Source organism: Saccoglossus kowalevskii, chromosome 12, assembly GCF_978046115.1.
Source record: "Saccoglossus kowalevskii chromosome 12, keSacKowa6.1, whole genome shotgun sequence".
NCBI lineage: Eukaryota > Metazoa > Hemichordata > Enteropneusta > Harrimaniidae > Saccoglossus > Saccoglossus kowalevskii.
The window spans coordinates 31,481,115-31,509,108 of record NC_140652.1 but is presented as its reverse complement, the minus strand read 5'-3'; the positions used below and the strand labels follow the sequence as shown (position 1 = coordinate 31,509,108).

The following is a 27,994-nucleotide window of genomic DNA, read 5'->3' as shown; positions in this document are numbered from 1 at the left end:
CATTCACGTGACATTCATCCCTGTAATACATTCACATGACATACATCCATGTAATACATTCCCAAGACATACATCCCTGTAATACATTCACATGACATACATCAATGTAATACATTCACGTGACATACATCCCTGTAATACATTCACGTGACATACATCCCTGTAATACATTCACATGACATACATCCATGTAATACATTCCCAAGACATACATCCCTGTAATACATTCACGTGACATACATCCCTGTAATACATTCACCTGACATACATCCCTGTAATACATTCACGTGACATACATCCTTGTAATACATTCACGTGACATACATCCCTGTAATACATTCACGTGATATACATCCCTGTAATACATTCACATGACATACATCCATGTAATACATTCACGTTACATACATCACTGTACTGTAATACATCCACATGCATACATCCCTTTAATACATTCACGTGACATACATCTCTGTAATACATTCACGTGACATACATCCCTGTAATACATTCCCATGACATACATCCCTGTAATACATTCACGTGACATACATCCCTGTACTGTAATACATCCACATGCATACATCCCTGTAATGCATTCACATGACATACATCCCTGTAATACATTCACGTGACATACATCCCTGTAATACATTCACGTGACATACATCTCTGTAATACATTCACGTGACATACATCCCTGTAATATATTAACATGACATACATCCTGTAATACATTCACATGACATACATCCCTGTAATACATTCACATGCCATACATCCCTGTAATACATTCACATGCCACACATCCCTGTAATACATTCACATGACATACATCCCTGTAATACATTCACATGACATACATCTCTGTAATACATTCACATGCCATACATCCCTGTAATATATTCACATGACATACATCCTGTAATACATTCACATGACATACATCCCTGTAATACATTCACATGCCATACATCCCTGTAATACATTCACATGCCATACATCCCTGTAATACATTCACATTACATACATCCCTGTAATACATTCACATGACATACATCCCTGTAATACATTCACATGCCATACATCCCTGTAATACATTCACATTACATACATCCCTGTAATACATTCACGTGACATACATCCCTGTAATACATTCACGTGACATACATCCCTGTAATACATTCACATGACATACATCCCTGTAATACATTCACGTGACATACATCCCTGTAATACATTCCCATGACATACATCTCTGTAATACATTCACGTGACATACATCCCTGTAAAATATTCACGTGACATACATCCCTGTAAGACATTCACGTGACATACATCCCTGTAATACATTCACATGACATACATCCCTGTAATACATTCACATGACATACATCCCTGTAATACATTCACGTGACATACATCCCTGTAATACATTCACGCGACATACATCAATGTAATACATTCACATGACATACATCCCTGTAACACAGTCACATGACATATATCTGTAATGGTGTTTATGTTTATTAAAAACACAAAACCTATAAATTTTCATGTACAAATGATTTATGGATGTCATAATTGTTCTAAAATTTTAAAGATCACTTTATTGTCATTTACAAATTATTTTCACTATTTTTGCTGATAAGGTAAAATAATAATTTAGGGATAAATAATCAACTGACAATGCTGTACTGGTAAAACAGAAATTAAACTTGTTCTTCAAAAGACGAATCTCTTTTTGATGAGATCCAGTCATCAGAACTCTAAATATGTATATGTGAGTTCTTCAGAACTATTAGTCTTCTTCAAAACTGATTTTGTATGCGTGTTCTTCAAAACTATTTGTGCATGTTCTTCATAAATATTTTTGTATGTCTGTTCTTTTTATGTTCTTCAGAACAGATTGTTAGTTCTTCAGAACTGTTCATGTCTATAATCTTCTCACCCACATTACCTACAGTGTTCCCTCTTATTTTCGCTCAATTTTTTTTAAATTCAATTGTAGTTTTTCAGTGAAATTTTGTCTTTTGAGAAACTTTCCATGCATTTTGTATGCAGAAAAAAATATTTCAAGGGAAAATGGGCAAATTTGTTTTCAAGATTCAAAAAAATTAAAGGGAACAGTGATTACCTGTACTGTCATTCAAACAGAACACCATAGTATGTGGTGATATCCAGATCACACAAACAAGTTAGTTTTGTACTCACTAGCTTTAGTACATAACAATCTCTTTCTGAAATCTGGTCACTAAAAAAGTATTAGTGTTTATGTTCAAGTTATGACAAGTTAAATTGCATGCATTATAAAATTATCAAATATCCAGTTAAATATCATTATGAAGGTATCAATAAATTGATTAAAAGTATTTCAAAATAGTCGTTAGACTATACCAGTAATGAGGTTGTACATAAATAAAAGTGAAAACAATTATATTATAAAAACATCTGATTGTATATTTTCGATATAATTTGGTATATTAAAGTATTTGTATTCTAATTCCCATTATACATTGTTTATGAAACTGAGTGAGGTGTAATTGGTCAAAAGATTTAGAGGTAGCTATTATGATCCTAGCTATTATTAGGCCTAAAGTTCTGGTAAAAATATTTTTCAAAAATGGGGCAATTTTGTTTTGCTTTTGCAAAAATATTTGATGGGACCCAAATTTTGAAGGATTAATCAACTTATCAACAGCAAGTGCTGTGCAGTGGAAAAAAGTGAAAAACAAATGATTTGACAATTTTTGGTGGTGAGGGCGCTGTGTGGAATTTTTTCTTCTTTTTAAGGCCTTATGCTCAGTTATCGATCATAAAGTGTTAACAGGAAATGACATCATCAGAAATAATAGGATTAATAAAATATTTGCACACCAGAATTATAGATGGATCAGATTTGTTTATTGTAACATATCAGCCATTATCTCTGGTGTATCAGATGTGAGACAGCTTTTAATCTTTATGGCAGCCATTGTACAATTTAATCCAATCAGAAGGCTTCTTTCATCCATCACATGGAGATAATCTATTTTGTATGAATATTACCAAATGTCATTCATTCAGAATTTTTTTTTCAAACTCTTTTGGAGCTGAATGCCAATTCGGACACTCACAGTGATGGTTATCAAATATCATCCAATCCCCAGGCTTCTTTCATCAATCAAAGAGAAAGATTATGGCAGATTCATCCAATTGGGAGATTATATTCATCAGTCACTTGAGATACCATTCAATCAGAAGGCTTCTTTCATCAGTTACATGGAAAGAAAACTAATTGGACACGAGATGTCATCCAATCAGAAAAGTTCTTTCATCAGTCACATGGAAAGAAAACTCATTGAATATGAGATGTCATCCAATCACAAGGCTGCTTTCATCAGTCAAAGAGAAAGATTATAGCAGATTCATCCAACTAGGAGATTATTTTCATCAGACACTTGGAAAGAAAACTCATTTAATATGAGATACCATCCAATCAAAATGCTTCTTTCATCAGTTACATGGAAAGAAAACTAATTGAATATGAGATGTCATCCAATCAGAAAGGTTTTTTCATCAGTCACATGGAAAGAAAACTCATTGAATATGAGATGTCATCCAATCACAAGGCTGCTTTCATCAGTCGCATGGATAGAATACTCTTTGGATATATGTTATTTCTGCTCGACAGAGAGGACACTTTTTACATTCCTGAGCACAAGGCACACAGCACATCATGTGACCGCATGGACAGAAAGCAGTTGAAATTTTATTATCAAGGCACACCTGACAGAGACGAGATTCCTTTAATTGTGTCACTTCATTGCGTAAAGTTAGGATTAAGTCATTGTGTGTTGATGTTCTTGATGTTCTGTTTGTTTCAGATTTGTCTGAATTTGTGGAGACCTGTGAGAAATCATATGAATACATTAATACATAATAAATATATGACTACCAGGGGTACACAAGAAATACATAATGAATATATATTAAATACATAAATGTCATAACATGACTGATACTGTAAAATAATTTATTTTCGCTTGGAATTAATTTTCACTGCAGGAATGATTCAGTGAAAATAAAATACAACAAATATATATTTTCCTACATTACATTTAACTCGTAAAAATCAGTAAAAATTAATTCCAGCTAAAATAAATTATTTTACAGTTTACTGTAAATGCAATAATTATTCACTGGGTTTTAATTTCAGTATTTTTGCTGATAAGTAAAATCCGCTAAATTAAATCTACGTGAATGTGAAATAACAATAAAATTTCCTTGACAAATTTGTGAAATTAAAACACAGTGAATATGCTAAAAACATCAAAATAATTAAATTAAATGTCAGTGAAATGGTTTTACCAGTATAAAGAGGATCTCCAATGAGTGACCATGCGATATGGGATTTATTAAACAAGTGTAGTAATTTTCATTTTGTGCTGAGCCAATAATTCCTTTTGCAGTTTTGTGTCATTATAAGTCATAAACCAGGTCAATTTTCAGTTTCACTCAAACAATTTGGTTATTTTTGTCCCAATCTTCTGAAAGAAATTGCAGACTATAAACTTGACTCTTTTGTGAATAAACAGGAGATGAAAAAGTTAATTGGATACTATCAGTCAGTATAATACAAATAATAAATTACATTTTCCAAAAATTAAATAAATTTATTTTCAGTCCTCTCCATTTAAAACACTCATATGACAGTAAATTACCTTTGACTGGTCCGTAGACATAATACTAGACTCCTCTTCAATATTATCATCGACTGTTTTAATGAAAGCAATATTCTGAGATATGTATCTTTCTAGAGTACCAGATCTGAGATCCCATGAACCAGCACTGTTACTGGAAGCACCTTGAATTGATTCAGCTAATGACAGCTCTGAACCCTGCAAACAACAAATGTACTTTATTAACATGCCTTCACTTTCATAAATACTAGGAACATCAAGGCTGTATGTAATCAAGTGAAGAGTGTATTGACCAATTCTGCTTATACAGAGCATTATTCGTTGAGATACGATTGTTCAAGATGGAAGCCATCATCAAAGTTCAACTTGATTTTCATAATCATTGATGTCTACATGTGACTGATTTTACATTTATCAATCAAGAAACACTAGTGTTCAAAGAAGGCTTAAAAAGAACTTGCTGTGTGCTACAAATATTGAAGGCATCTAGAAATAGCAAACATTCACGCATATTAAATAATATGAATGGATTTCAAACCTAAACAAATCAGGTGTGTGGATTACCCAAGAGCACATATGCAACAAGTTACATTGAAATCTAATGAGTGGCTTTTGAGATATCAGTGGAACAGTTGAAAATTTGAGCTGTTTTAAGCAAAAACTGATCATGTCTTGCATTAGTTCAGCAAATCTATACACTAAGTTTCATTAAATTTTGAAGAGTGGTTCTTGAGATATTGGTGTAACAGACAGATTATATTGCAAAGACTCCATGGTACATATTGGAGTCAAACATTTAATAATCCTGATATCAGGCAAATAATTGTTGGGGGCTTTGGCATGGATGCCAACATTTAGTAAGTAATATTTACTAAGACCTTGATCAATATGACTTGCCACATGATGTGCGGTAGATGACGTAATATCAGTCACAGCCTCAGCATGGGCGAGTTAACACACAATGCAATGGTTGAAAGCAAATTACTTTTCTAAAACTGGGATAAACTAGCTACAGCTGGCTGATACTTATTGTTTTTTTCACCAATTTTTAAATTTATTAGCCACTTTCTACATGAGGGAAAAAAAGAATCATGAGTTTGTCAAAGAAAAATTGGAAATTGAAATGTGCTTATATCAAGCAATACATTTTCTTTACGTTTAATTTACATTTTTGTGGATGACATGCTTTTAAATGATTACAATTTTCATGGAATAGTTTATAGCTTAAATCTCTTTAGCCATTGGTAGAGAAAGTAACACGATATATTTTAGCCAAATCTACATGAAATTTGCCCTTATTGACTGACGAAGAATTAGCGGAAGTGTTGTAATGACTTTTTCAGAAATGTACTTACAAGTGTGTAAACACTACAGCTATGTGGATGTAGTTTGCTCCATGTACTGTCATATGCCTGTCGTCTTGTTTTCTGTACATCAAACTGAAAGATTTTCCCTTTACAGGTTGTTGGTTTTACCAATGCTACCAGTGATCCTAGACCTGTATGTGAATGCTGCTGTCTGACAACTGACTCAACTCTTTCACACTGAAAGAAACAAGCAAATTATGTTATGAAGACTATCATCACAAAAACAAATATGAATTAAGAAACAAGAAAAATCTTCGACAGAACTCCTGTGCTAGAAATATTCAAGATATAAAAAATAATAAGAATAGGAAAATAATAAAATAGGAAAATTAATAACAATTTAGATTTTACTTTTGAACAAGAATCATTGCGACTAATTGTTATTTAGGATGCACAATATGACAATGTAATCCACATTATTGAAGTTTATAATATCACAGAAAACTTATTAAAACAAATGCATTGACAATGCAATGTTCTGTATTTAAAGCCAAATTCCATCACTAGTAGCAATCTGGAAGTTTTGATGTACTTTAAGCTTATTAGTTGTGCTATAATCAGTCACTGTACTGAAAGGGGCTGAGCATATTTAGTTCAATCACTAAAAAATAATGTAATATACAAAATCCAAACAAGACCATTTTTAAGGAGTAGTTGAAATGATGTGCACCTGTAACCAAGTATGTATGATTCTGATAAAAATAGGCAAATAAATATGGCACTGAAAAGGTTTATGAAAATAAATTCCGAGTGAAAATAAATTATCTACAGTACTCTAGAATCTTACCCTGAAAAATGTATGTGTTTCTGTAAATGCACGAAATAAACCCTGTGCTGCTCTGCGAGATGGAAGACTGTATTTAAGACATGTAGTTGACGACTCGCGATCTGTTTCTGTTGCTCTTTTGTAATAATGCACAACAAATCGGTTGTGATGGTAAGATACTCTGCTTATATCCTCAAACGGAATTCTGTGGGAACAAAAAAACTTATTACCAAAAATGATAAAAAAAATTCATCAAAATTAGAGAATTGAAGATATCATCACGAAATGAACAAATCCGAGAGAAGGCCACATGTAGTACCTATATGTATAATATCAAAGAAATCGGACTTGCGTTTTTTAAAAACAAAAGACAAAATTAAATGTACAGTGAAATAGGAAATGAACGTCACACCCTCCCCTCTCTCCCTCCTTCTCGCATATTTATTTTGTTACGATGGTAAAAATTAACATATCAATAACCTTTATTAGTTTTTGGAATATTCAAACAAGGTGCAAGCAAGGTGAAACAGCCATGCTTAACCATTTCACCCCCCCCCCCCCCCGGACTTTCTCGCCCAAATTATTCCATACTTTTTCTTTTATTCTTCAATATTAAATATTTCTGGAAATGAACCTTAATTTTGGAGCCAACAGACAAAATTGGAGTCAATTTTCAGTTTATCCTTACAAAACTTGGCTATTTTAAAAGGAAAGTGCGGACTATGAACATTTTTTGTGAATTTGTGAAGAAAAAAGGGAATGGTGGTGGAAAGGCTAAAAGGAGCAATGTGTTTCTTTGAGGCGAGTCCATCACTATTATTACAACAGAGCTTTCATATAGAATTTATGTTATATGATTGTTGCTTCATATTACTACATTGTTGAATTTGCTTCGCATCAATAACTTCATTGTGAATATTCATGATTACACTACATAGCCTCACATTGGTGATGAATTACATCAATGTTGCTTAATTGTCAGTAATGTTTGCTTTGTTGTAAGTTCAAAAACTGTCAAATTATATGTTGTGTCTAGAATAAAATTTCATTAACAATCAAACAATACATGTTTCAACTATTCATTCAAATTACTTCCAGTTCTACATGTAAAAAACAAATCGAGTAAAAGGTCCTGGTTTTTATAACAGATCTTAGAAGAAAATGGCCGCCGAGATCTCATTGAGATTGAGAGAAAATGGCTGCTGAGATCTCATTGAGTGAGAGAGCCACACGACTTGTTTTTTACCTGAAATAGTAATTCTGGTGATGCAATGTCAGGAGAGAATGGAACAATATTTAGAGGCCGAAACAAGTTTTGTGACTTTTGCATTCTCAATGAAAACTCAATGGCACTCTTTGTCTGCTGCCTATTGATATTAAAACTTACTTTTGTGTCTCATTCAACTTCTCATTAGGTAGTACCTGTAAACCCGTACTATTAACACCAATAGTTACACTCTGTCTTTGTTCACTACGTACAATAAAGAATTCCACACCATAAGAATCCAATTCACTGACCAGTTTAAGGAATTCTATTTCTGCATAGCTTTGTGTTAGGCCATTAAGAGATCGATGAGCTTCAATAATTGCTGGGTAGTGGCTGTCACTGCAATCAACACAAACAACTGATATGATATAAACCACTTTAATTGCATGACACAAAGTTGATTTTATGAAATTTTGTTCTAACAATTACAATTAAATTAGCAGTGAAAACAGTTTACAGATCAGGATTTTTTTGACAATTTTACACAAAAACTATCGATCCTTGAAATTTCAAAACAGTGTGGGTATTTTACTTGACAATAAAATATGTATAAAAAACATCTTTTATTCTATAACATTTTTAAACTGTTTTCAAACCCTTTGAAAGTGAAAGTTAGTTTTTAAACATTTAGATCAATTTGACCTGTACAAAACATGAAATTTAACTTAACAAAAAAATCAATGACAAATATGGAAAAAAATGCAAAATGTCGTTATGGGAGAAAATCACTAAATTATATAAATTTTGTCAATTATTTTTCGCTAAAACTATCAAAATAATGATATGTAATCTTCAATGCATGGTAGCAATTAAATGTAAAGCTATTTCACATTGAGGGCGCTATGCATGCCTAAACATATATAGCACAGTGAGGGCGCTGTTCTGAAGTAAACTCATACCTGACATTTGGGAGTATCCTCTGGTAGTCTACAGGTTGATCCTCCACTTTGTCTCCATACTCAGACTGTGCTATCAAAGACCAACATTTGGTCTGCTCTTCTTCTGTCAGTTCAAAATGATTTTCCAATAAAAGAGATTTTAAGGTGAGATAATACTGGTGCCTGAAAAAAAAAGTGAGCAAAAATTTATTAAATTATTCTGTGTTTAGGTTTGTTATCACAAACAGGAAGTGATGAGAAAGGACATGCGTACAAGCATTGCTAGATACTGAATCATCTATGCGAGTCCCTTGTCTTATAAAAGACCCCCTAACCATCTGACTAATGCATTAGAATGAGAGTCCCTTGTCTTATAAATGACCCCCTAACCATCTGACTAATGCATTAGAATGTTAGTCCCTTGTCTTATAAATGACCCCCTAACCATCTGACTAATGCATTAGAATGTGAGTCCCTTGTCTTATAAATGACCCCCTAACCATCTGACTAATGCATTAGAATGCGAGTCCCATGTCTTATATATGACCCCCTAACCATCTGACTAATGCATTAGAATGTGAGTCTCATGCCCTATGCCATTTAAGTCATTATGACATGCCACTGACAGAAACAAATCTTATATTGATATAGTGATCTTGAAAAACATCAAACCATAGTCACGTAATTAGGTGAAATGAAATTCACATTCTATAAACAAAATAAGCACAAATATTATACAAAGGAAATCAGGAGCCAAAATGCAATTTTATTTTTTTCTTGAATTAGTCGTCAAGATAATGACAAAACTCGATCAGTCATGTTAAATGGCACACTGGTCCCTCCTTTATACATGACCCACTAAATGGTTATTTTGTTTCACTGAATCACATATATTCTTTTACTTTGCTTATTTAATACAATTTACTGAATTATTCAGACACTATTTAATATAAAATAAATCATTTTGTTACTTAATTTGACTATTTCTGGATTCTGGCCAGAATTTGTAATTCCAGGCTTTAGGATCATACAATTTTGAATTTCAACAACATCAACTTGAGAAATTTTCAGATATACATGTAGTGAATTTATACCTCAAGAAAGTCACAGAAAACATGTTTATACATAGGACGACTTGTACATGTAGTACATGACTGTCATAATTGTGCTGACATTTCAATTAATTTTTACCAACATCAAAAAAATCATATTTCACTCAAAAAACATATTCAGTATAAGACCATATCAGTCAAAGAAAAGCAACAGCAATCAGTTTTGAAATGATCAAAGAACAAGACGAATACTTATCAATAATTTGTATCAAAAGAGGGTCAAAGTAGACTGTTGTGACACATAAGAGTATTACAAATATTAACATATTGAACTGTGCACATATAAACAGGATGTACACTTATCAAAGTAATCATCTCAAGTTTATTGACACTGTATAATATTGAGAGTTTCTCAGCAACAATGAACAGGTGTTTTATACTCAACAATGAAGACATAGACCTCAGTGGTGACCATGGAGCTGAAAGAAAGTAACTTGACTGGTTTTAATCCTATTTGAATTTTTTTGTTTTCAGCTAATTATTCTTTTGTGTTCATAAGCCTTTCATCTCGCTGACTTCAGCCGACTGCCGTCACACTGGTTACTGTGAACAGTCTCACCTTCGCGATGTCTAGCAATAATTTTTGTTCTGTACAGTTGATGTCAGAGGTCTGTGCAGTGTTGTCAGTTTATTTTGGCAGTCGCATTTTTCATTTCTGCTAATCTGTTCAATTTCCTGTGTTGGTCCACATACCCGATAACACGTGGTTAACGACAACATTAAATTTAAGCTTCAGTAAATTCTAATTTTTTCGGAAAAACCTTACCAAAATTTAGTTGAATACAAAGCTGACCCTTTTTTTTAAACATGCAAAAGTAGGCAACAATAACAGTATATTATGGCCAAACCAGCAATGGCCAATTTATTTTGACATATGCTGCATTGATTTGATTCGTGTTGATACATTTTGTAACTCATATTAATGGATAGGGGAGTGAACTCATCCGCGAATGTCCGATCACATTAAATATTCATATTCAATAATCCCCTGATACACTCCTCAAGTGTTATCTGTTGAGCAAATAGCTGACAGAAGTCATGATAATTTCCTTAAGCTCTGATAGAATGCTGTCGTGTGAACATAGCAATTATGTGTACGTGTACCCACGTGATTACCGAAGAACAGCTAACAGTAATCTGTGTTTTGTCATTCACAGCACTGTTATACCACTTCTACAACTCCGGTCAATAACCTATCAGAAAAGAGAAATATTATGGAGGCTACCTAGGAAGCCTGCCTTTATTAGAGAGCCCCCTAGCTTGGTTTACAGAAAACATATTATTAACCTCTGGTTTTCATTTTTTGGAGATTTTACTGAGTGTGACTAATAATTTTGCTTTCAATAAATTAGAGAAATCTGCAGGACATTATATTATGTACCAATAACCTATAATGCACCATTTCCCATAATGCACCTCTCACCCACAATGCACCACCAACCTATAATGTATCATTAGCCACAATGTACCACCAACTTAAATGTAACATTACCCGTAATGCACCACTAACCCACAATGCACAAGTACCCACAATACACCACTCACCCATAATGCACCACTACTCACCTGGTACTTGGTTGCTGTAGTTCTTGAGGATGTACAAAATATTTAACTTGTAAACACAGTCTGTATGGTTGCCTGCCTCTGAGCTGAAGTTTCAGTGGATTACGTAAATTCATCCACAGTTTCTCTCCCTTTCTTCCTGAATACCTGAGACCAAAATAATCTTTTTCTAAAAGTCCAATCTCTTCACAGACCTGAAGATATAAAAGAATGGTTATACACACTTTATTCTTGGAACTTTTTCCATAGATTATATAGAATGGTTATACACACTTTATTCTTGGAACTTTTTCCACAGATTATATTGTATATTACCGATCAACATACCGTATTACCCCGGGCACGCGCCCCTCCCTGGGCAAGCGCCCACCCCCTGTTTTCACAAAAGTTACATGTTGGGGACATCCTCTGTTAAACGCCCAGGGTGATTTTTAGCCAAGAACAGGGTCAACAATAAAGTTTTATTTGTCAAAAACGAACGCGTTTGATTTATTTAAATAGTGTGTTTGTTACGGTAGTTCTCTTTTTGGAGTGTGTGGTGGCCCTGAAAAGGGTCGCTTTGTTTGTGTTTTTACGTAAAAACTCATTGGAACTTAACGACGTAAGATGAACCACGCAGCATGTGGCGCACACGTTCTGCTTTCTCTTCATTCACGATGAATCCAATATTGCAATATTGCAATGATCCATACCTTGGTGAGTGGTTTGACGCACTTAGCCTTGGTTTCAAAACATAGTATTTCGCTGACTGTGAATCCATAACGGGAGCTAGCACTTTTGAGACATCACTTTGTAAACTTGCTACTTTCTTTCCATCCTTCATCACAGCTATGGCATTACGGTCATGTTGATTATTTTTCTGTCGTTGGAGAAAAAACATTTTGCCGACCTCAAGTCTATTACGATAACCATAATGAGGCATGCCGACGATGGGAACTTGTTGCATCATCGTTGTTTTTGTAATTTTGTCACGTGTGTGAGTGCGTGAATAAATCATGTTAATGAGGTCGACCAGAGTTTATTTTCAGTCTGTTTTTTATGTATCGCCATTTGGATATGTTTATGTATTCACAATAGTTTGTAAACATTTCACATCAGTAATAAAAGGTTTATTTGTTTCATAACCCTGTCTGCTATTCTTCAGTAATTACGATGCGATGTATCAATACGTGCGTGAACAAAATTATGCTAATGAGGTCATCGCCATCTTGGATTACAAGCGGTAGTTTTTCCCGGCCGTTTCGACTTGTATGCACTGATCACGGTTACTAAAAAAGTAACCATGCATTGATTACAATACTTACCATACTTTGTAGTCAATTTCAGTGAGTAATACAACTTCATTCGCTGACATAAAACAAGTTTTATTCTTAAAATTCGACCCCGTGTCTTAGTGTTTTCACAGTTCTTGACCGAATGCTCACGTTTATTGAAACCTCACATAAATCAAGAAATAAGTACGTGTACAAAGTGTACGAAAGCATTCCTTCATTTGACCTTATCATACCATCACAAAAACAACTTTTTAAAATCTTTTTTGGGGTGGTCCTCGGGTAAGCGCCCACCCACATTTTTTCCTGATTTTGTATGTTCAGGCCCCTGGGCACGTGCCCGGGGTAATACGGTAGATGTTTGCACCCAAGCACAGAAGTTTATCTGTTCTCTATGTGTAAAGCTATAAACACAAATATAAGGCCAGCAATATCATTAATAAACGCCAAGTAGATGATGAATGTTACAAAATATTTCCATAAATGATCACAGGTAACAAATCGAGCCAAACGCTTGCGGGTGTCACCATCTCGAACAAACACAGAAGTCATCCTAGTCATCGTTCTTATTCTAAACTGTATATCGAATTGACATGTTGTAAAATCTGATGAATTAGTATATATTTTAACATGTTTATTATAACCCATACTTTGTTATTCTGAAATGAACTAGCATCTATTTTAACATGAGATTTAACCATGCACTCGGTTAATCTCATATGAACTAGTATCTACTTTATCATGTTTATTTTAATCACTTTATTAAACTGATGATCTAATATCTATTTCAACATGTTTATTTTAACTGTGTACTTTATTAATCTGATATGACCTAGTATCTAATTTAACATGTTTATTTTAACCCTGTACCTTGTTAATCTGACATAACCTAGAATCCATTTTAACATGTTTGGTTTACCTATAAAATTTGCTAATCTTATATAGTGATTTTTTTAAACAAGGGAAAAGGGGCGCAGCACCCTCATGCCATGGCCAGGTGCCCCCTTACCAGGGGAGCGGATTCTCTGGCAACCATAAAATTCTCATTAACCAGGGATCACATGTGGCAGCAGTCTTCAACTGTGACCTGCCTTGATCGTAATTTTAGCCCCAAGGAAGCCATAGAATACTCCATTTTAACTTAGAATTATCAAAAACTCCACACCCTGGTAGGGATCGAGAACCCTATCTCTCCCACCTGGTGGCACAGCTGAATTGCAGTGCTCCCTCTTGCAGTTTTTTTTTCCATGGGAACCCCTGATATGACTTAGTATCCATTAAATCATGTTTATTTCAATCATAAATATTATTAATCTGACATGACCTAGTACCTATTTTAACATGATTCATTTACCTATTAATTTTGTTAAGCTGATACGACCTACATGTTGGCTTACCCCCTAAACAATGTAAATTAATCTGATACGACCTAGTATAGTTGAGCACATTCATTAAATGGAATGAATCAAATAAAACGCTGTAAATAATTAAGCTATTGGAAGATGGGAAATATGTTGATAGTATGTAGAAAACTCAATGCTATAAAGATCACAATAGAACAAATACTAAACCATAATAATGTCATCACAAGCAATTACTCGCTAGAAAAACATGCAAGTACAAACCTATTAAAGGCATACAATACTGGTATTCTGTTCTCTAACAATACAGCTAACAATACAGTTTAAATCAGATACATATACACATGTATCTCTTTTATATGAACCAACTGAGTTTCTGAGTCACTGTGTAACATCAACAACTATTATAATGACCATTTGGTTCAATGAAAACAAGGGTGATTAGTCTGTCTGTCTGCCTGTCTATCCAAGAACAAGTCAGAAAGCGTTGGAGCCAATCTTCGCATATATTTATGGCCACTTACAGCAGATAATTCTCTTAACACACAAATGACCTCATTATAGTGATCAGTTGTCATGTTGTGTTCTGTTTGATATCAGCCCACATACATGTATACAATGCATTAATAATACATTGTTGGTTTACATGAACTTTGAACAAACACTGCATGAAAACTGTAGAGCTTTCAGAAGACATATAGGCATCAAAAAAGATAGATACTTTCATTTCTAATAAATCTGAGAAATATTGGTAATATTAGTAGTAGTATCAATTCCCTAAAAATACATGTACATGTAATAACAAGGTAATTTGGGTAATTGTATTGGAGATGTGCCTTTAATAAAACATATATGGCATATCCAATAGAAAGGGAATCATACATGCATTGGATTAAACTGAGTTAACTTTTTTTTTTTATCATGCTCCTCTTAGTCTCCAAACATTTCGATAGTAAATACTTCTTTCCACAAAATCTAGACAACAACCCATACAAGGTTTCCAAGTCCCCCATTGAGGTGAATAGTTTAGTCTACAAAATCTTGGCAAGAACCCATGCAGGGTTGCCCTAGTCCCCCTTGGAGGTGAATAGTTTATACCACAAAATCTTGGCAAGAACCCATACAAAGTTGCCCTAGTCCCCCTTGTAGATGAATAGTTTAGTCCACAAAAGAAATACAATCTGAAATACTTGGCAGGAACCACTCTCCTCATCTGCATGTGCTCCTCGTTAGCAGACTAATTAGATCATATAAAACAGAGAGAGCATTCTCAACTCTATAGGAAGTAATTAATTCTTAAGTCAGTCTGATTAGCCAAGCATAATGCATTAATTGAATTTTACAAAATTATTAAACAATGTTATTATTAGTAATTAGTCTTGACCACCCACAAACACATGCAATACTACACACATGTTATGAAACTTTTCACCACAAGATTTTCTCACCCAAATTCTTCTGCTTTTCTTGTATACTTCAAGATTTTTGAAAATGAATCTTAATTTTGAAGCCAACAGACAAAATTTGAGTCAATTTTAAATTTTTTAAAAATTAGACTATTTTTGTTCCAATCTTTTGAAGGAAAGTGTAAACTATAAACAAGACTATTTTGCAAATTTGTGATGAAAAGAGGGAATTTCAAATCAATCAATCAATCAAATATATATTTTACCTAATAATGTACAATGGTACCACAAAACAAAAGAATCAATTAGAAATAGGTAAATGGGAACCAAACATAGCTGTGGGCTAATCTAGTCTGATTCCATAATGGTTCAAATGAAAACAACTTGACCAATCAAAACACATTAACAGAAAGACCGGCTTCAGTAGCCAATTAGCAATATTTTAGCCATCGAATAGCAGATATTATCACATCTCACTGCTGTTACGCCTGCTATGATTGGTTGAAATTTGGTCACATGACATTGAATAAAAATGGATATTACATGGTACCAGTATATTGCCCGCCAAGTGGATATTACATGAGTATATGGATACCTTCACTGCCCATATCAAATTGTCGTCCACTGCACTGGTGCTGCCCGACTACTGTTGCCTTCAGGGTAGCTTCGAAGGTCTTAGCCATCAAATAGCAGATACTAGATATTAAATATAGTATGGAAACTTTTCTCGAATGTAAACTATTGGAATTGTCACAATAATGACATGAATGAAATTTAGATATTTTTTGAGGTGGAAAAGGCACTGTTGTGTTAACAAAGAGTCTTTCTTTTTTTTCAATTTACTTGCACAGTACAATATATGCTACTGTTTGCAGCACCCTAATTAGTGTAGTGTTACACTAGTCCAGGATCAATTTCAAATATAGCTGCAGAGCAGCTATTAACGGCTTTCAAGAAAAAAGAGCCATAACACCATTAAATTTGGAAAAAAAAGTTTGAAGATTTGATTTGTGCAATGTATATACTTGTAGGTTACACGACGTTCCGGCCCAATGCCTTCATTGCAGCGCTATTTCCATGTCTCTAACTTCAATAGTGCTAGAGACGTTATATGCATATTTAATGAGCTCTATGACCATATATGGTCAACGGATGTGTTGGCCAATGCTCTTTTCTATTGCCTTCAATATAGTGTTTGTTCCATGTTTGTACATGGAATATCGCTTGAGATATTAGAGACATGCATATTAAATGAGTTCTATGACCATATATGGTCAACGGATATGTTGGCCAATTTTCTTTCCCAGTGCCTTCAATATAGCTTTGGTACCATGTTTATACATGCAATAGTGCTAGAGATATTGGAGACATGCATATTTAATGAGTTATATGACCATATATGGTCATGGAACATGTTGACAATTTCTCGTGCCCAAAGCCTTCAATATAGCAATTGTTCCATGTCTGAATGTGCAATAGTGCCTGAGATATTATAGATATGCATATTTAATGAGGTATATGACCTTATATGGTCAACGAATATGTTGGCTCATTCTCTTGACCATTACCTTCAATATAGCGTCAGTTTCACGTTTGTACATGCAATAGTGCTTGAGATATTAGAGACATGCATATTAAATGAGTTCTATGACCATATATGGTCAACGAATATGTTGGTAAATTTTCTTGTCCATTGCCTTCAGTATTCCGTTAGTTGCATGTTTGTACATGCAATAGTACTTGAGATATTGGAGACATGCATATTAAATGAGTTATATGACCATATATGGTAATTGAACATGTTGACAGTTTCTCTTGTCCAAAGCCTTCAATATAGCAATGGTTCCATGTCTGTATGTGCAATAGTGCCTGAGATATTATAGATATGCATATTTAATGAGTTCTATGACCATATATGGTCAACGAATAATTTGGCCAATTCTCTTGTCCGTTGCCTTTAATATACCGTTAGTTCCATGTTTGTACATGCAATAGTTTTTGAGGTACAAGAGACATGCATAATTAATGAGTTCCAAGATGGCGGCCGAACCACGTGACTAATCGAAAATCTGTTTCAGTCACTTTTAATGGCATGACATGTAGAAGATATATACAAATTTTCAGGCAAAACGGTGCAGCCGTTTCAGAGAAGAAGTCGTTTGAAGTTGGCGGAAGAATAATAATAATAAATATAGCTGCGTTGCAGCAATGTCGGGTTTCGAGCCCACTGACTTATTAGCAGCATTCCAAAATCAGCATCATGGACAATAATATATTAAAGGAAATTGCATGGCCTTCATACTAAACATGTTACATGTTCCTGTCTGTAACAGTGCTTAAGGTATTACAATCTTGCATATTTAATGATGTCACATGACCATATATGGTCATCGGATGTTTTTGTCAGCTCTGTTGTGCAATAACTTCAATATTGCATTGGTTGCATGTTCCTATCTGTAAAAGTGCTTGAGATATAACATCTATGCATATTTGATGAGGTCACATGATCATATATGGTCATCACATTAGTTAGTCACATCTCTTGTTCCATAGATTCGATATTGCACAGGTTGCATATTCCCGTCTGTAATAGTGCTTGAGTTATTACATTTATGCTTATTTGATGAGGTCACATGACCATATATGGTCAACGGATATGTTAGTTACTTCTGTTGTGCAATAGCTTCAATATTGCACTGGTTGCATGTTCCTATCTGTAACAGTGCTTGAGATATAACATTTATGCATATTTGATGAGGTCACATGACCATATATGGTCATCAGATGTGTTAGTCACTTCTGTTGTGCAATAGCTTCAATATTGCACTGGTTGCATGTTCCTATCTGTAACAGTGCTTGAGTTATTACATTTATGCATATTTAATGAAGTCACATGACCATATATGGTCATCACATTAGTTAGTCACATCTCTTGACGCATACCTCCGATATTGCACAGGTTGCATGTCCCTAACTCTTGCAGTGCTTGATATATTACATTTATGCATATTCAATGAGGTCACATGACCATATATTGTCATCTTGTTTGTTAGTAAAATTTCATGTACCATCACTTCAATATTGCACTGGTTGCATGTTCCCGTCTGTAACTGTGCTTGAGTTATTACATTTATGCATATTTGATGAAGTCACATGACCATATATGGTCATCACATTAGTTAGTCACATCTCGTGTCTTATAGCTTCGATATTGCACAGGTTGCATGTCCCTATCTGTAACAGTGCTTGATATATTACATTTATGCATATTTAATGAGATCACATGACCATATATGGTCATCTTGTTTGTTAGTAGAATTTCATGTACCATCACTTCAATATTGCACTGGTTGCATGTTCCTATCTGTAACAGTGCTTGAGATATTGCAATTATGTCTATAAAATGAGGTCACGTGACCATATAAAAGAACAAAAAAATATGAAAAAACATTCTAAAATCTTCTTATAAAAAACGGCTTTCCGCCTGGACTTCCATATTTTGGAATTATATATTATGTCATATGATCTTTCAAAGTTATTCAGGGTTAGTTGATTTGTCGAAAATTATGCAAATGAGATGCAAAACAAAATTTCAAAAAATTCTAAAAAAAAAAGTCACGTGACCGCTAAAGTTTTTTTTGATGAAATTTGTAGCCCTCGTCACACTGCTACTATCATAAAAAAATTGGAGCACTCAGACCCTCAGAAAGGTGCGCAATTCGGCATTGAAAATTTCGCCTTTAATCCATGATGGCGGCCTGGTCATGTGACCTATGTGTCTGAACTTAGGATATGCACCAGATCTCATACAGCTTTACCATTGTGGCAAGTATGGAACTGATCGGTCAAACGGTGTTGACATAAAGCGTGACCAAAAATTTAGGCGGAAGAATAATAATAATAAATATAGCTGCGTTGCAGCAATGTCGGGTTTCGAGCCCACTGACTTATTAGCAGCGTTCCAAAATCAGCATCATTGACAATAATATATTAAAGGAAATTGCATGGCCTTCATACTAAACATGTTGCATGTTCCTGTCTGTTACAGTGCTTAAGGTATTACAATCTTGCATATTTAATGATGTCCCATGACCATATATGGTCATCGGATGTTTTTGTCAGCTCTGTTGTGCAATAACTTCAATATTGCATTGGTTGCATTTTCCTATCTGTAACAGTGCTTGAGATATAACATTTATGCATATTTGATGAGGTCACATGACCATATGTGGTCATCACATTAGTTAGTCACATCTCTTGTTCCATAGATTCGATATTGCACAGGTTGCATGTTCCCGTCTGTAACAGTGCTTGAGTTATTACATTTATGCATATTTAATGATGTCACATGACCGTGTTTGGGCATCAGATGTGTTAGTTACATATCTTGTCTCATAGCTTCGATATTGCACAGGTTGTGTGTTTCTATCTGTTACTGTGTTTCAAATATAACATTTATGCATATTTGATGAGGTCACATGACCATATATGGTCATCACATTAGTTAGTCACATCTCTTGTTCCATAGATTCGATATTGTACAGGTTGCATGTTCCCGTCTGTAATAGTGCTTGAGTTATTACATTTATGCTTATTTGACGAGGTCACATGACCATATATGGTCATCGGATATGTTAGTGACTTCTGTTGTGCAATAGCTTCAATATTGCACTGGTTGCATGTTCCTATCTGTAACAGTGCTTCAGATATAACATTTATGCATATTTGATGAGGTCACATGACCATATATGGTCATCGGATGTGTTAGTCACATCTGTTGTGCAATAGCTTCAATATTGCACTGGTTGCATGTTCCTATCTGTAACAGTACTTGAGTTATTACATTTATGCATATTTGATGAAATTACATGACCATATATGGTCATCACATTAGTTAGCCACATCTCTTGTCTCATAGCTTCGATATTGCATAGGTTGCATGACTCTATCTGTGATTCTGCTTGAGATATTACAATTATGCATATTTAATGACGTCACATGACCATATACGGTCATCACATTAGTTACTCACATCTCATGTCCCACAGCTTCGATTTTGCACAGGTTGCATGTTTATGTCTGTAACAGTTCTTGAGAGAATTCAATTATGCATATTTAATGAAGTCACATGACCATATATGGTCATCACATTAGTTAGCCACATCTGTTGACCCATACCTTCGATATTGCACAGGTTGCATGTCCCTAACTCTTGCAGTGCTTGATATATTATATTTATGCATATTCAATGAGGTCGCATGACCATATATGGTCATCTTGTTTGTTAGTAAAATTTCATGTACCATCACTTCAATATTGCACTGGTTGCATGTTCCCGTCTGTAACTGTGCTTGAGTTATTACATTTATGCATATTTGATGAAGTCACATGACCATATATGGTCATCACATTAGTTAGTCACATCTCGTGTCTTATAGCTTCGATATTGCACAGGTTGCATGTCCCTATCTGTAACAGTGCTTGATATATTACATTTATGCATATTTAATGAGATCACATGACCATATATGGTCATCTTGTTTGTTAGTAGAATTTCATGTACCATCACTTCAATATTGCACTGGTTGCATGTTCCTATCTGTAACAGTGCTTGAGATATTGCAATTATGTCTATAAAATGAGGTCACATGACCATATAAAAGAACAAAAAAATATGAAAAAACATTCTAAAATCTTCTTATAAAAAACGGCTTATCGCCTGGACTCGATATTTTGGAATTAAATACTATGTCATATGATCTTTCAAAGTTATTCAGGGTTAGTTGATTTGTCGAAAATTATGCAAATGAGATGCAAAACAAAATTTAAAAAAATTCTAAAAAAAAAAGTCACGTGACCGCTAAAGTTTTTTTTGATGAGATTTGTAGCCCTTGTCGCACTGCTACTATCATAAAAAAATTGGAGCACTCAGACCCTCAGAAAGGTGCGCAATTCGTCATTGAAAATTTCGCCTTTAATCCAAGATGGCGGCCTGGTCATGTGACCTACGTGTCTGAACTTAGGATATGCACCAGATCTCATATAGCTTTACCATTGTGGCAAGTATTGAATTGATCGGTCCAACGGCGTTGACATAAAGCGTGACCAAAAATTTAGGCGGAAGAATAATAATAATAATAATAATAATAATAATAAATATAGCTGCGTTGCAGCAATGTCGGGTTTCGAGCCCACTGACTTATTAGCAGCGTTCCAAAATCAGCATCATTGACAATAATATATTAAAGGAAATTGCATGGCCTTCATACTAAACATGTTGCATGTTCCTGTCTGTAACAGTGCTTAAGGTTTTAGGCGGAAGAATAATAATAATAAATATATTAAAGGAAATTGCATGGCCTTCATACTAAACATGTTGCATGTTCCTGTCTGTAACAGTGCTTAATGTATTACAATCTTGCATATTTAATGATGTCCCATGACCATATATGGTCATCGAATGTTTTTGTCAGCTCTGTTGTGCAATAACTTCAATATTGCATTGGTTGCATTTTCCTATCTGTAACAGTGCTTGAGATATAACATTTATGCATATTTGATGAGGTCACATGACCATGTGTGGTCATCACATTAGTTAGTCACATCTCTTGTTCCATAGATTCGATATTGCACAGGTTGCATGTTCCCGTCTGTAACAGTGCTTGAGTTATTACATTTATGCATATTTAATGATGTCACATGACCGTGTATGGGCATCAGATGTGTTAGTCACATATCTTGTCTCATAGCTTCGATATTGCACAGGTTGTGTGTTTCTATCTGTTACTGTGTTTCAAATATAACATTTATGCATATTTGATGAGGTCACATGACCATATATGGTCATCACATTAGTTAGTCACATCTCTTGTTCCATAGATTCGATATTGCACAGGTTGCATGTTCCCGTCTGTAATAGTGCTTGAGTTATTACATTTATGCTTATTTGATGAGGTCACATGACCATATATGGTCATCGGATATGTTAGTGACTTCTGTTGTGCAATAGCTTCAATATTGCACTGGTTGCATGTTCCTATCTGTAACAGTGCTTGAGATATAACATTTATGCATATTTGATGAGGTCACATGACCATATATGGTCATCGGATGTGTTAGTCACTTCTGTTGTGCAATAGCTTCAATATTGCACTGGTTGCATGTTCCTATCTGTAACAGTGCTTGAGTTATTACATTTATGCATATTTGATGAAATTACATGACCATATATGGTCATCACATTAGTTAGCCACATCTCTTGTCTCATAGCTTCGATATTGCATAGGTTGCATGTCTCTATCTGTGATTCTGCTTGAGATATTACAATTATGCATATTTAATGACGTCACATGACCATATACGGTCATCACATTAGTTACTCACATCTCATGTCCCACAGCTTCGATTTTGCACAGGTTGCATGTTCATGTCTGTAACAGTGCTTGAGATAATTCAATTATGCATATTTAATGAGTCACATGACCATATATGGTCATCACATTAGTTAGTCACATCTCTTGACCCATACCTTCGATATTGCACAGGTTGCATGTCCCTAACTCTTGCAGTGCTTGATATATTACATTTATGCATATTCAATGAGGTCACATGACCATATATGGTCATCTTGTTTGTTAGTAAAACTTCATGTACCATCACTTCAATATTGCACTGGTTGCATGTTCCCGTCTGTAACTGTGCTTGAGTTATTACATTTATGCATATTTGATGAAGTCACATGACCATATATGGTCATCACATTAGTTAGTAACATCTCGTGTCTTATAGCTTCGATATTGCACAGGTTGCATGTCCCTATCTGTAACAGTGCTTGAGATATTGCTATTATGTCTATAAAATGAGGTCACGTGACCATATAAAAGAACAAAAAAATATGAAAAAACATTCTAAAATCTTCTTATAAAAAACGGCTTTTCGCCTGGACTTCCATATTTTGGAATTAAATACTATGTCATATGATCTTTCAAAGTTATTCAGGGTTAGTTGATTTGTCGAAAATTATGCAAATGAGATGCAAAACAAAATTTCAAAAAATTCTAAAAAAAAAAGTCACGTGACCGCTAAAGTTTTTTTTGATGAAATTTGTAGCCCTTGTCGCACTGCTACTATCATAAAAAAATTGGAGCACTCAGACCCTCGGAAAGGTGCGCAATTCGGCATTGAAAATTTCGCCTTTAATCCAAGATGGCGGCCTGGTCATGTGACCTATGTGTCTGAACTTAGGATATGCACCAGATCTCATACAGCTTTACCATTGTGGCAAGTATGGAACTGATCGGTCCAACGGTGTTGACATAAAGCGTGACCAAAAATTTAGGCGGAAGAATAATAATAATAATAATAATAAATATAGCTGCGTTGCAGCAATGTCGGGTTTCGAGCTCACTGACTTATTAGCAGCGTTCCAAAATCAGCATCATTGACAATAATATATTAAAGGAAATTGCGTGGCCTTCATACTAAACATGTTGCATGTTCCTGTCTGTAACAGTGCTTAATGTATTACAATCTTGCATATTTAATGATGTCCCATGACCATATATGGTCATCGGATGTTTTTGTCAGCTCTGTTGTGCAATAACTTCAATATTGCATTGGTTGCATTTTCCTATCTGTAACAGTGCTTGAGATATAACATTTATGCATATTTGATGAGGTCACATGACCATGTGTGGTCATCACATTAGTTAGTCACATCTCTTGTTCCATAGATTCGATATTGCACAGGTTGCATGTTCCCGTCTGTAACAGTGCTTGAGTTATTACATTTATGCATATTTAATGATGTCACATGACCGTGTATGGGCATCAGATGTGTTAGTCACATATCTTGTCTCATAGCTTCGATATTGCACAGGTTGTGTGTTTCTATCTGTTACTGTGTTTCAAATATAACATTTATGCATATTTGATGAGGTCACATGACCATATATGGTCATCACATTAGTTAGTCACATCTCTTGTTCCATAGATTCGATATTGCACAGGTTGCATGTTCCCGTCTGTAACAGTGCTTGAGTTATTACATTTATGCATATTTAATGATGTCACATGACCGTGTATGGGCATCAGATGTGTTAGTCACATATCTTGTCTCATAGCTTCGATATTGCACAGGTTGTGTGTTTCTATCTGTTACTGTGTTTCAAATATAACATTTATGCATATTTGATGAGGTCACATGACCATATATGGTCATCACATTAGTTAGTCACATCTCTTGTTCCATAGATTCGATATTGCACAGGTTGCATGTTCTCGTCTGTAATAGTGCTTGAGTTATTACATTTATGCTTATTTGATGAGGTCACATGACCATATATGGTCATCGGATATGTTAGTGACTTCTGTTGTGCAATAGCTTCAATATTGCACTGGTTGCATGTTCCTATCTGTAACAGTGCTTGAGTTATTACATTTATGCATATTTGATGAAATTACATGGCCATATATGGTCATCACATTAGTTAGCCACATCTCTTGTCTCATAGCTTCGATATTGCATAGGTTGCATGTATCTATCTGTGATTCTGCTTGAGATATTACAATTATGTATATTTAATGACGTCACATGACCATATACGGTCATCACATTAGTTACTCACATCTCATGTCCCACAGCTTCGATTTTGCACATGTTGCATGTTCATGTCTGTAACAGTGCTTGAGATATAACATTTATGCATATTTGATGAGGTCACATGACCATATATGGTCATCGGATGTGTTAGTCACTTCTGTTGTGCAATAGCTTCAATATTGCACTGGTTGCATGTTCCTATCTGTAACAGTGCTTGTGTTATTACATTTATGCATATTTGATGAAATTACATGACCATATATGGTCATCACATTAGTTAGCCACATCTCTTGTCTCATAGCTTCGATATTGCATAGGTTGCATGTCTCTATCTGTGATTCTGCTTGAGATATTACAATTATGCATATTTAATGACGTCGCATGACCATATACGGTCATCACATTAGTTACTCACATCTCATGTCCCACAGCTTCGATTTTGCACAGGTTGCATGTTCATGTCTGTAACAGTGCTTGAGATAATTCAATTATGCATATTTAATGAAGTCACATGACCATATATGGTCATCACATTAGTTAGTAACATCTCGTGTCTTATAGCTTCGATATTGCACAGGTTGCATGTCCCTATCTGTAACAGTGCTTGATATATTACATTTATGCATATTTAATGAGATCACATGACCATATATGGTCATCTTGTTTGTTAGTAGAATTTCATGTACCATCACTTCAATATTGCACTGGTTGCATGTTCCTATCTGTAACAGTGCTTAAGATATTGCAATTATGTCTATAAAATGAGGTCACGTGACCATATAAAAGAACAAAAAAATATGAAAAAACATTCTAAAATCTTCTTATAAAAAACGGCTTTTCAACTGGACTTCCATATTTTGGAATTAAATACTATGTCATATGATCTTTCAAAGTTATTCAGGGTTAGTTGATTTGTCGAAAATTATGCAAATGAGATGCAAAACAAAATTTAAAAAAATTCTAAAAAAAAAAGTCACGTGACCGCTAAAGTTTTTTTTGATGAAATTTGTAGCCCTTGTCGCACTGCTACTATCATAAAAAAATTGGAGCACTCAGACCCTCAGAAAGGTGCGCAATTCGGCATTGAAAATTTCGCCTTTAATCTAAGATGGCGGCCTGGTCATGTGACCTATGTGTCTGAACTTAGGATATGCACCAGATCTCATATAGCTTTACCACTGTGGCAAGTATTGAATTGATCGGTCCAACGGCGTTGACATAAAGCGTGACCAAAAATTTAGGCGGAAGAATAATAATAATAATTAAAGCCGCAAGCGGCGTCACCGGGGCCCAAGCTGACAAGATTCTGTTTCGTAATTAATGTGGTCACATGTTAGACAATCAGGTAGCTTGAATTATCAGTAACATGAGGTCAAAATGAAGTTGGTACCATGTATTTACTTGGTTTGGTTATCAAAATATGGTTTTCAGGATATATAATGAGCCATGTTCTTATGCACAATAATGAGATTACATAATCATATATTACATAATCATATATAGCCATTTCTAATGTCAGTTACATCTTTCATTCAATGTCTTCATAATGACACTAGTTACATGTCCTGCTCTGCGACAGTGTTTCAGATATGACTGCTATGCATATTAATGAGTTCACATGACCATATATGGTCATCTGTTATTTTAATCAAATCTCTTGTTCACTGTTGTCATAAGAACACAGGATTCATCTTCCTAACTGCAACAGTGTTTAAGATATAATGGTTATGCATATTAATGAGTTCACATGACCATATATGGTCATCTGTTAATCAAATCTCTTGTTCACTGTTGTCATAATAACACAGGATTCATCTTCCTAACTGCGACAGTGTTTTAGATATGACTGCTATGCATATTAATGAGTTCACATGACCATATATGGTTATCTATTATTTAATCAAATCTCTTGTTCACTGTTGTCATAATGACACAGGACACATCTTTCATTCAATGTCTTCATAATGACACTAGTTACATGTCCTACTCTGCGACAGTGTTTCAGATATGACTGCTATGCATATTAATGAGTTCACATGACCATATATGGTCATCTGTTATTTTAATCAAATCTCTTGTTCACTGTTGTCATAAGAACACAGGATTCATCTTCCTAACTGCAACAGTGTTTAAGATATAATGGTTATGCATATTAATGAGTTCACATGACCATATATGGTCATCTGTTATTTTAATCAAATCTCTTGTTCACTGTTGTCATAATAACACAGGATTCATCTTCCTAACTGCGACAGTGTTTTAGATATGACTGCTATGCATATTAATGAGTTCACATGACCATATATGGTTATCTGTTATTTTAATCAAATCTCTTGTTCACTGTTGTCATAATAACACAGGATTCCACTTCCTAACTGCAACAGTGTTTGAGATATGACAGTTATGCATATTAATGAGCTCACATGACCATATATGGTCATTTGTTATTTTAATCGAATCTCTTGTTCAAGGTTGTCATAATAACACAGGATTCATCATCCTAACTACAACAGTGCTTGAGTTATAACAGTTATGCATATTAATGAGGTTAGAAGCCCCCACCCCATGGGTGCCCAGCCACGTGGCCTAACATTGTGCTATTGGGGCAAAATGATGCATCTGATGACACAAATGCACATACAAAATTTGAAAGAAATCAGACTAATACAAAACATGTAGTTGCATAATTTCTATTTTCACATAATCCAAGATGGCGGCCA

General features: G+C 34.6%; 1 protein-coding gene across 1 annotated transcript in view; it reads right to left on the bottom strand.

Moving 5' to 3' along the window:
- Positions 1-1,509: 1,509 nt before the first annotated feature.
- The window catches only part of LOC102805109 (E3 ubiquitin-protein ligase MYLIP-like), a 45,390-nt gene continuing 18,905 nt past the window's right edge, over positions 1,510-27,994 (bottom strand). Inside the window, exons 2-8 of the mRNA XM_085506569.1 lie at positions 11,639-11,829; positions 8,982-9,143; positions 8,203-8,421; positions 6,837-7,020; positions 6,038-6,226; positions 4,704-4,880; positions 1,510-3,888 (exon numbers count right to left, since the gene is read on the bottom strand). Of these exons, the coding sequence (XP_085362695.1) occupies positions 3,622-3,888; positions 4,704-4,880; positions 6,038-6,226; positions 6,837-7,020; positions 8,203-8,421; positions 8,982-9,143; positions 11,639-11,829 (1,389 nt within the window). The 3' untranslated portion in view covers positions 1,510-3,621. The remainder of the gene's footprint in view (positions 3,889-4,703; positions 4,881-6,037; positions 6,227-6,836; positions 7,021-8,202; positions 8,422-8,981; positions 9,144-11,638; positions 11,830-27,994) is intronic.